Source organism: Electrophorus electricus, chromosome 2, assembly GCF_013358815.1.
Source record: "Electrophorus electricus isolate fEleEle1 chromosome 2, fEleEle1.pri, whole genome shotgun sequence".
NCBI lineage: Eukaryota > Metazoa > Chordata > Actinopteri > Gymnotiformes > Gymnotidae > Electrophorus > Electrophorus electricus.
Window position 1 is genome coordinate 4822060 of NC_049536.1, and position 11966 is coordinate 4834025.

Consider the following 11966-nt stretch of genomic DNA (forward strand, 5'->3'; position numbering starts at 1 on the left):
CCACCGGAAGAGGATACTATTACGTCACAACTGCCGGAAAAGGTGAGAGCGAAACTCCGAGAAACAATCACACAAAACCGGAGACTGCGACCGTTTTGTGCTCGATTTTTAAGACTTCACAACTCCGTCGAGGGACAGTCGGTGAACAAGGCACGACAACAATTAATCGTGACCGATCCTAGTTTCTCTTATTCCGCTCAAGAATATTGGTTAGAGAGCCGTTTGGGTTAGCTTGTCAGCTAGTTGCTCGCTGGAAGCTGTCCAGCAAAGCTAGCGACATGTTTTTGTACTAGTGAGGATTTAACATTGTAAATTTATTTGTCGAGAGCCAGTAGTAATGGAATTTAAAATAGACTGAAACGGGGAATTAACTGACCGTTTTCATTGTTGTGTTTACAGAGGAGCCAGTAATTTGCAAATGGACAAGTAAGCTGGTTAGTTACGCAGCTAGCATGGTAACGGTCTAGCGAGGTTAGTTTTTCGTTACTTGACACGCAGACGTATTCTAGGTTAACTAATATATATATATATATATATATATATATATATATATAGTTAGTTCAGTGATTTAGCCTGCTTAGCTACATTGCAGTTGCTAACTGGTTGCATTATTTAAACATCCCTTCGGTTTATTGAAACAGGTGGCCAGCTCTAGGTTTCATTTTGTGACCTTAATTCTAAAGCTTGGTGCAAAAGGGAGCACACTAACAACAGTGTCCTGCCCAGAACTTCTGTAGGTGAGACCAAACTCACGATTGGAACGGTGCCCGCCGTACGTTTCCACTATGCCGCTGTTGTTTTTGGAGAGATTCCCTTGGCCCAGCTTGCAGACCTACACGGCGCTCAGCACGGTCTTGCTGGCTGGGACAATCCTAAGTGCCTACACAACTGTATCGGAAACTGAGTCGTCGGGGACAGGAGAAGCTCAGAGCAACTCTGGCGATGACATAAAACTGGAGCAAAGCGATGGCTTTGGAAATGTGGCCACCACTGTGCTGTTGCATATGGCCTCGGACAGCTTGTTTGTTTGGGTATGTGTGTCGGCCTTCTCTTAAAGCATCCCTTTCTTCTGTGAGTGTAACGAACAGCGGAGTAAGATGATGGTCCTCTTCCTCAGGTGATGGTGAATACAGCGTGTTGCGGTCTCATGTTGGTTGCCAAGGTGATCCAGTGCATTGTTTTTGGCCCTTTGCGGGTTAGCGAGAAACAGGTAAGCACTACGGCCTTTCTTCACTGCGTAATACCTGGCGTGGTAATATGTTTAGTGATGCAATTGTTAAGGCGTCTGTTATAAATGGCAAATGTTAACCGTTTAATGGCGTTTCATTCTCTGATTAATATGGTTTGCAGCATTTGCAACTGCCAATGTTGGAGGTGGGTGATCGGAATGACTGTTGTTCCCACATGACCTTCCATGTTTGTTTGTTCACTTTGTCCCAACAGCATTTGAAGGACAAATTCTGGAACTTCATCTTCTATAAATTCATCTTTATCTTTGGGGTGCTGAATGTGCAGACAGTGGAGGAGGTAGTACTGTGGTGTTTGTGGTTCGCTGTACTCATCTTCCTCCATCTCATGGTTCAACTATGTAAAGATCGTTTTGAATATGTGAGTAGTTCCCGAATCTTTGAATTGATGATTTCACCACACATTCAATTTATATAACGTGATTTTAAAGTACTTTATGGTGTCAACAAATACTTTACGGAGTATGAACAATTAATACTTTACTACTTAAGCACATCTGATTTAGCCTTCCCTCATTCTGTGTTTGTTTCTTAGCTGTCATTCTCCCCAACCACTCCCATGGGCAGTCACGTGCGAGTGCTAGCTCTGCTAGTGTCCATGCTCATGTGCTGTGGAGGCCTGGCTGCTCTCTGTGGCCTGGTTGGACATCTCCATGGCATGCATACTGTTGCCTTTATGGTGGCTGAGGTAGGGTCTCTTGAATTTCTTAAATGCTTCACAATCCTAGATGATTGTTTATTCATTTTATTAAATATATGTCTTGATCTTTGTCTCTCTTTTTCAGTGTTTACTCATTACAGTGCGCACTGGGCATGTTATTATAAGGTAAGTGTTTTGTTTGTGCAATATCCATTACAAGTGTGCCATCTACACTGGGCCATTTGTACGTAGAGGTACCTGAGCTGCTTGGCTCTCTCAGGTTTCTGTGCACACAGAGAAATATGGCACTGAGGCTGGTTTGAGGTTGTCCTGTTTTTACTATTATTCAGTCCTCATAATGTTTTTGTAGGTACTCAATTCACTTGTGGGACCTTAATCATGAAGGTACATGGGAGAGCAAAGGCTCCTATATCTACTACACTGATTTTATTATGGAGCTTACCCTTCTCTGCCTTGACCTGATGCATCACATCCACATGCTGGTGAGTGATGTGCAACTGATGTGTGAACAGTCATTTCCTGTGATTATCCTCAGATGTTGTGCTGATAAGCAGAATGATTAAAACTCTACTCATAGTGTGGTGAACTATGTTGAGCATTGCAGATTAAGAGTTGAGCTTATGGAGTGAAATTTAATGCTGTGTTTGTAGCTAGTATATAATTGTGTCCTTAATGTGCATGGAGTGTGCAGTCCCAAAGTTTATCCAGAATATCATTTTATTTTTTCCCAGCAATATATAATAAAAATGCTAAACAATAAGGTATGTGTCCAAATATCACACACATGCACTCACTGTGTGGCCAGAAGTGGATTCCCATTCAGTGAAAAGAGCATTGGTGAGCTTAGGCATTGATGTATGAGAGCCTGGCTCTAGTTCATCCCAAAGGTGTTCAGTGGGGTTGAGGTCAGGACTCGGGTCTTGGCCACTAGAGTTTTTCCGCATCACTCTTCTAAGACCGCGTCTTTAAGGAACTGGCTTTCTGCACAGGACCACAGTCATGGGCCTCTCCCAAGCCATACTCAAAGATTGAAGCATGTAATTGTCTTAAATGTTTCAGTATGCAGTAACATTACCATCATCCCTCACTGGAAGTAAGAGGCCTAGCCTAAACCCTGAAAAACAGTTCCAGGTCCTTGCTTCACCAAACTTTGTGAGCACTGTGCTCCAGTAGGTAGTGTTCCAATCGTACTCACTAAACACGTAATTGTTCTTCAGACTGTCAGATAGTGAAGTGTAATTAATTTCACCTGAAGACACGTTTTCACTACTAGTCCAATGGTGGTGTCTTTTACATCACTCTAGCCAATGCTTGGTGTTGCTTATATTGATCTTAGGCCTGTATGCAGCTGCTTAGCCACGGAAACTCATTTCCTGAAGCTCCTCACATGCAGTTCTTGTGCCGATGTTGCTTTGAGAGGCAGTGTGGCGCTCCCTGTTGAGTGCTGCAAAAGACATATGAGATTTTTAGGTGCAACATGCTTTAGAACTCAGCAGCCCTGTTCTGAGAGTTTGTGTGGTCTACTATTTCATGGTTGGGTTGTTGCTCCTCCTAGATGCTTTCATTTCACAATAATAACACACACAGCTCGCAGAGACAGTGTTAGGACAGAAATTTCACAATTGGACTTGTGGCAAAAGTGGTGTCCTGTGATAGTGCCATGTTTACAGTCACATGACTACTTGATACAGCCATTCTAGTGTCAGTGTTTGTGCATGGAGATTACATGGCTATGTGCTTGATTTTGTACCCCTGTTAAGAGTGTGTGTGTGTGTCTGAGTGCGCCTGAAACACCTGAACTCAATAATTGGGAGGCTTGACATGCTTTTGACCCTATAGTGTAAACAGTTTTAATACATATGATCTTGGTTGATCAAAGTGAATGATAAGACAGACCACATTTTAATGTCGTAAATGAAACCCTGTCCCTGCTGAAAAGAGATGTAGATGAATGCAGTTATGCTTGTTTGAGCTAGAGGATCACATAACCTCAAAAGTGGCCTCCAACTGATCTGATGTGACTTAGTTATAGCCTTGTTTTAATGCCCAATAGCCTTTCTGGTTCAGCACAGTTATGAAAACCTGCATTACAGCAAAGCCCCTGGCACACATACCTGTTGCACTTTGGTCGTTTATTGGCCTTGGGGCTGGATTGAATGCACTCTCTGAAGGTCCCCACTTCATTGATCCCCCCCCCCCTTTCTGTGTTTCTGCAGATACTGCACTCAGTCTTTTCAGGCATATGAAAAACGGCATGTGCTGTGTGTTCTCTCCTGTCCTCTCCCAGCTCTTTGGGAATATCTGGCTGTCTATGGCCAGTCTTGTGATCTTCATGCAGCTGCGCTACCTCTTCCATGAGGTGCAGAGGAGGATCCGCCGCCACAAAAATTACCTGCGCGTCATCGACAACATGGAGTCCAGGTGGTGATGCCATTTTTGCGTTTTTTGGGGGGGTGTGTAATGCATAATGGATGCATACTGGTATGAATATTAAGGTTCATAGTCAAGGTTCATGCACTGAGGGGTGCACTTTTCTGGCCGTCTTTGTTGTGCAGGTTTGCAGTGGCGACCCCAGATGAGCTCATGGCTAATAATGATGACTGTGCGATCTGCTGGGATTCAATGACGTCAGCACGGAAGCTGCCCTGTGGACACCTCTTCCACAAGTAAGTTGTGAACAGCGAGTGCTTCAGTGAATTGCTAATAGGACTGTTTTCTTTTTGCTTCTAAGGCCAACTTTCTGGAGAAACTAATGCATCACAGTATAAAATGGATCCAGTGTCCATTGGGTGCCTGATGCCAACTCGCTAAATAAATGTGACTTGTTGTTTTTATTGTTTTTATTGCTGTGGAGTGCTAATAATAAACCCTGCTATTTGTATGCATATTTGTTCACATTTGTCCCCCTCCTTGTGTGTGTGTGTGTGTGTGTGTGTGTGTGTGTGTGTGTGTGTGTGTGAAAAAGTTCATGTCTGCGCTCATGGTTGGAGCAAGACACGTCCTGCCCGACCTGCCGCATGTCGCTAAACATAAATGAGGGCGAGCATGAGAGGGAGCCTGGCCAGCGAGTGCCAGCAGACGATACCCTGGCTGCAGGGCCCGGGGCTGACACCAGACCTCACCTCAACCAGCATAACCACTTCTTTCACTTTGATGGTAGTCACTGATCATGTCCCTGCACAATATCAGTCTTCCTCTCATTGATTTCATTGGTGCTACCCATGTCATGGATGTAGGTCTGAATGTACTGAATGCCCCACAGTTTTCAGATTGGTGCCTGACTAGTAGACACACATTTTTAAACATCCTTGCTCCTTTTCCCAGGCTCCCGCATTGCTAGCTGGCTCCCAAGCTTCTCTGTGGAGGTAATGCATACAACCAACCTCCTGAGTATTGGACAGGCCAACAACTCTCAGCTCAATTCCATGGTGAGCATTCCAGTTTATGTGGTGTATGCCCTGAGCACAGTACAGTCATCAGTGACAGTACATACCACTTTTCTTTCAATAGCCGTAGGCACATTGTGACCTCTGTCCCATCATCTTTATTCTGTTACATTTCTGAAGTGCGATGTTCTAAAGATGTGTCATGCTTACTTCCTTAGGCCCATCAGATCCAGGAGATGTTCCCCCAGGTTCCTTACCACCTTGTCCTTCAGGACCTGCAACTCACTCGCTCTGTGGAGGTCACCACTGACAACATCCTGGAAGGCAGGATCCAGGTGCCCTTCCCTGCTCAGGTAACCCCCACAGCACAGCTGGCAGTATGTGAAAGGTTCTTACTGTAAACTCTGAAACGGAAATGATAGTTTTTAAAGACAAATCTTCTATATTTAAATCTAACTTGCAAGCCCTGCAATACAATGTTGTGCACATGACTCTGTGTGGTGTATTTAAAAATGTTTTGTAATTTGCAAACAAAAATTAGACTTTAGTGTACCCCATTTTTTTTACTTGTGAACTGACAGCACAAAAACTTATTTTTGTATCGGTTTGTTTATTTATACCTTAACCTAAGTTACCTCCTGTGCATGTTGGTAAAATAAAATTTGTTATTGCGTTGTCCATTGTGACTTATGAGTAGAACATAAAGCACGTTGGTAAAAGTATGCTTAAGAAGTACAAATAGGTTGGAATCCAAAAATAACCCTAACAGAGATGCTGCCAGAACTAAGTGCTAAAACCTAGATTAGAGATAGAATACAATTATAGAAAATATAGAATACAATTCTTCTCACAGGCTATTCGGGCCCTGAATCAGGGAAACTGATAAACTGTGGGGACCACCACCACCATGTAACTGTAAATATTCAATTGTAAGCTGGAACTGTACATTGTGTACATACATTTATACATATCCATATATGCATTGTACATTGTGTATATAAACATATTATACATATATTGTACATACATTAATATATTTTGTTTATATATAGATATATGTTTCCCTATAAACCCCTGTTTTTTTCCTCAGTTTGGACAGAGCACTCAAACCATTTCACTGCGAGTTATACTGTGTATGATTATGTATGTGACAAATAAACCAAACTTGAAACAATACAGTTCATTATATTACTAAACAAGATGGACCGAATGAAAATATATCTTCTTACAGTATGTTAAATTTAAGTGGTTTCAAACATATAATTCTTCAGACAACATTTGAAGACTCTGTTTGGACAGAGAAAATTGCTTCCACCAGCTGGGTGTTAAGGTGAAGAGTCTTGATGCTTGTCTTTAATGAATCTTGAAGGATGGGGGCTCAAATTGGGCTTTACTTGAAACTTAAAGGGCTCAAGGTACAGATCAGGATTTGACCATTGCCATCAAGTAGGAAAGAGCAGGTCTATTTTTTGCATTATAGGCAAGCATCAGAGTTTTAAGCAAGCAGCTACAGGAAGCCAGTGAAGTGAATGGAGTAGTGGGACAGTAAGCTGTGCTGCAGCTTTCTGGATCCGATCCAATGGCTTTATGACAAACATAGGAAGACCTGCCAGAAGAGAGTTGTAGTTGTCAAGCCTGGAGATGACAAGAGACTGAACAAGCATCTTGCTGGCCTCCCTGGAGAGAAAAGGGCGAATTCTCTGAATGTTGAAGAGGAAAAATCTGCATGACTGGGGAAAGTTTGTGACATGATCCAAGAATGACAGCTGGTCGCCCACAATTGCACCAAGGTTTCGTGCATTCTAAGGTAGAGGCATCAAGGTGTTCTCAAAAGAGAGGACAAGATCCCTGCGAGGACCAGTTGTGCAGCAACATGGTCTTGCTTGGATTCAGCTTCCGGTGGTGGGCTACCATCCATCGTGAGATGTCCTCATATAAATGTTTCTCAGAACCTGTGCGTATGAGGATGAAAGAAAGGATTGGTCCTGGCACTGGTATAAGGCATTTTTAACTCAAAAAGCGAAAAGGAAAGAGGAAGAATAGATTGGTTGTAGCACCTCCCAGTGGAAGTCAGTTTCTCTTTGCTTCTCCTGGAGTCTTCCCCAGTTGGACCCTAAACCTGTGACCCTGTAGAGGTGCGAGATACAAGGTGGATCTTGTCACTCTAAACCACACTATAAAACGCATTGAAATTTTCCACCAGCATACTTTTGTTGGGTTGATGTCAAGATATAACATTGCCAAGCTATTCTAGGTCAGGTCGAGTGCTAGTATGTGCTGTTAAGATCCAGACTGTGTCAATGACTGTTTACAACTGCTCCTTCTCCAGCTACTGGAGTGAGATACACCAGTGACAGTTTTCAGACAGTTTACCGTATGCCACATATGGTATATTAGTGAAATGGGTATTTTTTTGTGTGCTGTGGTTGGGTCCCAATACGAAGCCTGGATTACACTGGAGAAACAAACATATGAATGCATTTGATGTGAAAATGAGAAAAATACTGATTGTGGGATTATTGAGTATCATGCCCTTTTTTCATTCTGTTTGCCCTTAGCCTGCAGAGCGTACACCTATCCAGGTGAACCCAGAGCTGGAGGAGCCCGCAGGGGCCAGTGGTGGCACAGAAGCGCCGTCTGCAGGGACGGAGGACTTTGAGGTGCGGGGCAGCCGCTTCTCTAAGTCTGCAGAGGAGAGGCAGCGAATGCTGCTGCAGAGGAAAGAGGAACTCCTACAGAGAGCACGCAGGTCTGCAGCTTTGCCTCTTCTCCGCCCTCCTTTCGCTGCACTTCCCGTAGCTGACTAGAAGTGCTTTAGGAGTGTAACATGAGTTCAGATTTGTTTGTGTACTTGCTCAATGACTAGGATCCAATAAAAGAAGGGTGTTGACTTTGGGCCTTTTATTTTCAACAGGCGCTATCTGAACAAAAGCCCTGGGGAAGGAGCTACTGCTTCCTTAGCATATGCCCCCGAGTGTGATGAGGCCGTGACCCCGGCGGAGGATGAAGGCCCCAGCTCAGACGCCATGACCACGCGTCGCCGGATGCTTGCAGCCGCAGCGGAAAGGCGCATGCAGAGGCAGCCAGACCCACCTATCTGAGGCGGGACGGCCTGCTTGCTCCTGGCCGACCTCACCTCCTCTTGATCTCCTTCTGGCTGTTTGTGATGATTTGGGGGGAAGGTACCTCCTAGTCACTCATCTAAAGTAAAGCAAAAAATGTGCATGACACTAACGTGTGCCATGATACAGCTGTCCCCAACAGGTAGCTCCAGCAGCCCAGCTGTGTCTCAAACCAGTCTCAGTGTCTGCTCAGTTTTAACCCGTAAGCATCTCACAGTGTTCATATGTGAAAAACAGCTTGGCTGTGCTCTGCGGGAAATTCTATGCATGTGTCACTTTTACCTTTCAAAACGAGTTTAGAGTCTGTATAAAGAGTGTTGGGCTGCCTGCAGCAGTTCATGAAAGTCCTGTCGATCCTTATGACAGAATTATGAAACTGAATCCTGTGGTTCTTTTAGTCCTGTTGGTATCTAAAATGGACTATTGGAAAAGACGCTACTAACAAGCAACCATCATTTATCGCCTGTTCAGCAGCAGAAAAATGCAAGCATTACTTTTTGTTAATTTTAGTTTGGGAATGTTGCATTTAGGTCTTATGTAGAGGCTATTGTGTTCTGTAAAAATGTGTGTCTTTAGAATCAAAGGTTTATGAATTCAATTGTTAATGCTTGGTTAAGCTGGAGCAATGGCCAGATATGCTTTAAGTTATCACTTGGGAGTGTCTGCTACAGGTAAATTTGTGTGTGGGTGAGTTTTATGATTCGGTCAATCTCATGAACTGTTTTTGCGGCATAATTTGTTCCTAAAATTATTTTCACTTCATGGTGCCTCCCAGCAGTGTTGAACTGAAGTTTAGGTGATTTTTTTTTAAATGCAAAGACTTCTTTCATTTGAGTTCCTGTCTTCTGTTCAGTCCACATTTGTGATCTAGAGAAGTTTGCAAACTGGCAGTCAGCCGGTAACTTCACCCTGCCTTGCTTAGCATCTCAATAGAGAAGTGTGCAAACAAAACTGAGAGGAAGTAATTTTCTCCCTTGACATGTTACTTTATCTAATAACTTCTCATCAGTGTTCAGCTTTCTTATTTGCATTTGGTTGGTGTTTATCAATGATTTCTAATACTGTAGGTGTTACGGTGGAATGTTACTAGGCCCCCCATGTTTAGTCTCTGTTTTGTTGTATGTTTTAAAGAGGAAGTAAAATGAGAAGTGTGCAGTTGTGTTGGAAAAGCATTTATTTGCATTCTACATAGGGTGTTGAAAAACATCGAGTAAGGGGGAAAATTTTAGTCTGTATTTAATTTTGGATTCTAGGTTCTGTGTATAGATGGTTTGGGAGATTTATAATTTAACATGAATGCCACAGAAATACATTTTTCTTGCTTGTTTGCTCAAAGCCTTTCTTTAAATTATTTTAACTAATGAACTTAAGCAATATAAAATCTTTAATTACATTCAGCGGAAGGTTTACTCCAGGGTTATTTTGCATGCAAGCATTTACAACGTGGGGAAGTTTGCAGTGTAAATGAATTTTCTGAGTGCAGCTCAATGAAGAACCATGTCCACCCCTGTGTGCATAACAGTAAATGACTCTTTTTAGTGGTCTGATCAGAAAAGGGTGGTATTCTGCCAGTAGAGAAGATGCAACACGCCATTAACCTTTTACGCTTAATGTGAAATGCTGACTGGCTCCATGGATCATTGATTTTGGCCTCAAAAAATGGAGGTCTTAGGACTTGTCTATGTAGTGATATGTTGTTACTACCATTTTACACTGTGAACTTTATTTTATGAAATGTTTCCTGTTTAACAGCTTCTGTTTTAGGCTTTATTTTTTCATGCTGCCTCTACCTGTGCATGAGTTAACTGTTTGTGATGTCTCTTCTACATTTCCTGAGTATTCCCAAAGATTGTGCTGAAGGTATTTATTATTTACCTGAGGCTGGAGATTGTCATAAGTGTTTCTAGACAGTGATGATCTTTTGCAGACCCTGAGTTAGTTCAGGAGCTCTATGCTGTGGTGGCACAGCTGCACCTATTGAACAGTGTTTCTGTAACTGAGAAAAGTGTACCTATCCGCTAAGCTGATGCAAATGATTCACTTCACCATAGTTCGCAAACACATGACTCACTTCTAGCCAACTGCTCTAAATTTGAATGAAGTATCTGATTTTTCTACATAATTTTTCATTTGTGCCTAAATTAAAAATGAGGCAAGGATTGTTTGAATTGTAAATAATTTTGTAATGAAAACTGTATAGTGAATGTGAAATGACCCTGTACAAAATAAACTTCAGAGCTACTATAGAGGCTTTTAAGGAAAGTCCCTGGTACTGCGTCACTGTCAAAACAGTTTATCATTCTGTTTGTCCTTCACATGGCTCTTCATGCATGAAGAACTATTTATAATCTAGTTATGGGCCTACCTGAACCATGTGCAGATCAAAATAAATAAGTTCCTGGATGAAAGCTTTCTAAAATCTGTTAAATCTGGCTAATGTGGTAATGGGACCCTTTCATTTAGCAGACTCATTTGATAGCTTTAATCTATACATAGGATAAGTCCTTGTTTTGTTTTGTTTTTAAAAAACAGTCTGTACCTTGGTATTTACATGCAATTTATGACAGTTTTCTGCTAAGGCTGGAGAGATGAGAGATTGAGTGTGAATACCTCACATTACATCTGCTGACATCTGCTGTGTCCAGCTGGAATTACATTTACAGTCATGTGAAAACAAACTTGATCAGGTCCCTTACAGAGGTACTTCATACCCAGACAACGCACCAAGCAATGGAAGTAGCATCACCGTATAGCGAGCAAAATTGTTTTAACCTTGTAAATGTAAGTGCCAATTTTACCTAAGCCATATGACACCCTCATAATGGATTAAACTAAACTGATATGCCACTGAGTGTTCAAAGCTAGTCACATCAGAATCTACCTCAGACTCAAATTCATACTTTGACATATTTCTATGAATGACACTTGCTTAGTAGGTTACCGAATAACACTTTCTCTGTAGGCATGAGCATGCCTGGGACACAGTCCCAACGCAGCGGAGGAATTTAGCTTTGCAAATGCAGCAAACGAGGCAACTGAAAACTTTAACCTTTGAGAATACCTTTTCTAAAAGTTTGGACAAAGTAGCTATGAGGTGCATTTCTGTCCCTGTCATCCAAGGAAAGGGTGCATTTTTCTGTAGAATGCATTTATAAAGGGAGATTAATCTGAATAGATTTTAAGAATTTAAGTATTAGATGTAAAACTGCCTGAGGTGCATAGTAATCCTCCAATAAATAAGGTGACCTTTTAATACTGCTGCTTAAATATACTGCTGTTCAACTGAACTCAATCTTGGTGAAATGAATTGCTTTGACCTGGTACAAAATGCCTACCTACTGATTTCTTTAGTGGGAGTGAGTAGCTAAGTAAACTTTGTCAACTTTGTAGTAAAAACTAGCTATGCATTTTTAATGCAAGAAGAAACATGATAGCCACAACTTCTTTCAGAAGTACATTTACATAAGTACAGTTACACCCTAAAAACCCAGAAGACCTTTCTGACAGAAAACACCATTATTAAACAACGGGGGATTATCACATTAGGTTT

At 42.0% G+C, this 11966-nt stretch overlaps 1 protein-coding gene across 1 annotated transcript; it reads left to right on the top strand.

Moving 5' to 3' along the window:
* Positions 1-29: 29 nt before the first annotated feature.
* On the top strand, positions 30-10824 carry amfra (autocrine motility factor receptor a). The gene is made up of 13 exons (XM_027003238.2): positions 30-1031; positions 1118-1210; positions 1444-1608; positions 1783-1935; positions 2033-2073; positions 2258-2390; positions 4196-4329; positions 4464-4574; positions 4874-5064; positions 5233-5336; positions 5513-5647; positions 7853-8043; positions 8209-10824. The coding sequence occupies exons 1-13, from the start codon at positions 786-788 to the stop codon at positions 8393-8395; spliced, it is 1884 nt and encodes a 627-aa protein (XP_026859039.2). The 5' UTR covers positions 30-785; the 3' UTR covers positions 8396-10824.
* Positions 10825-11966: the final 1142 nt, after the last annotated feature.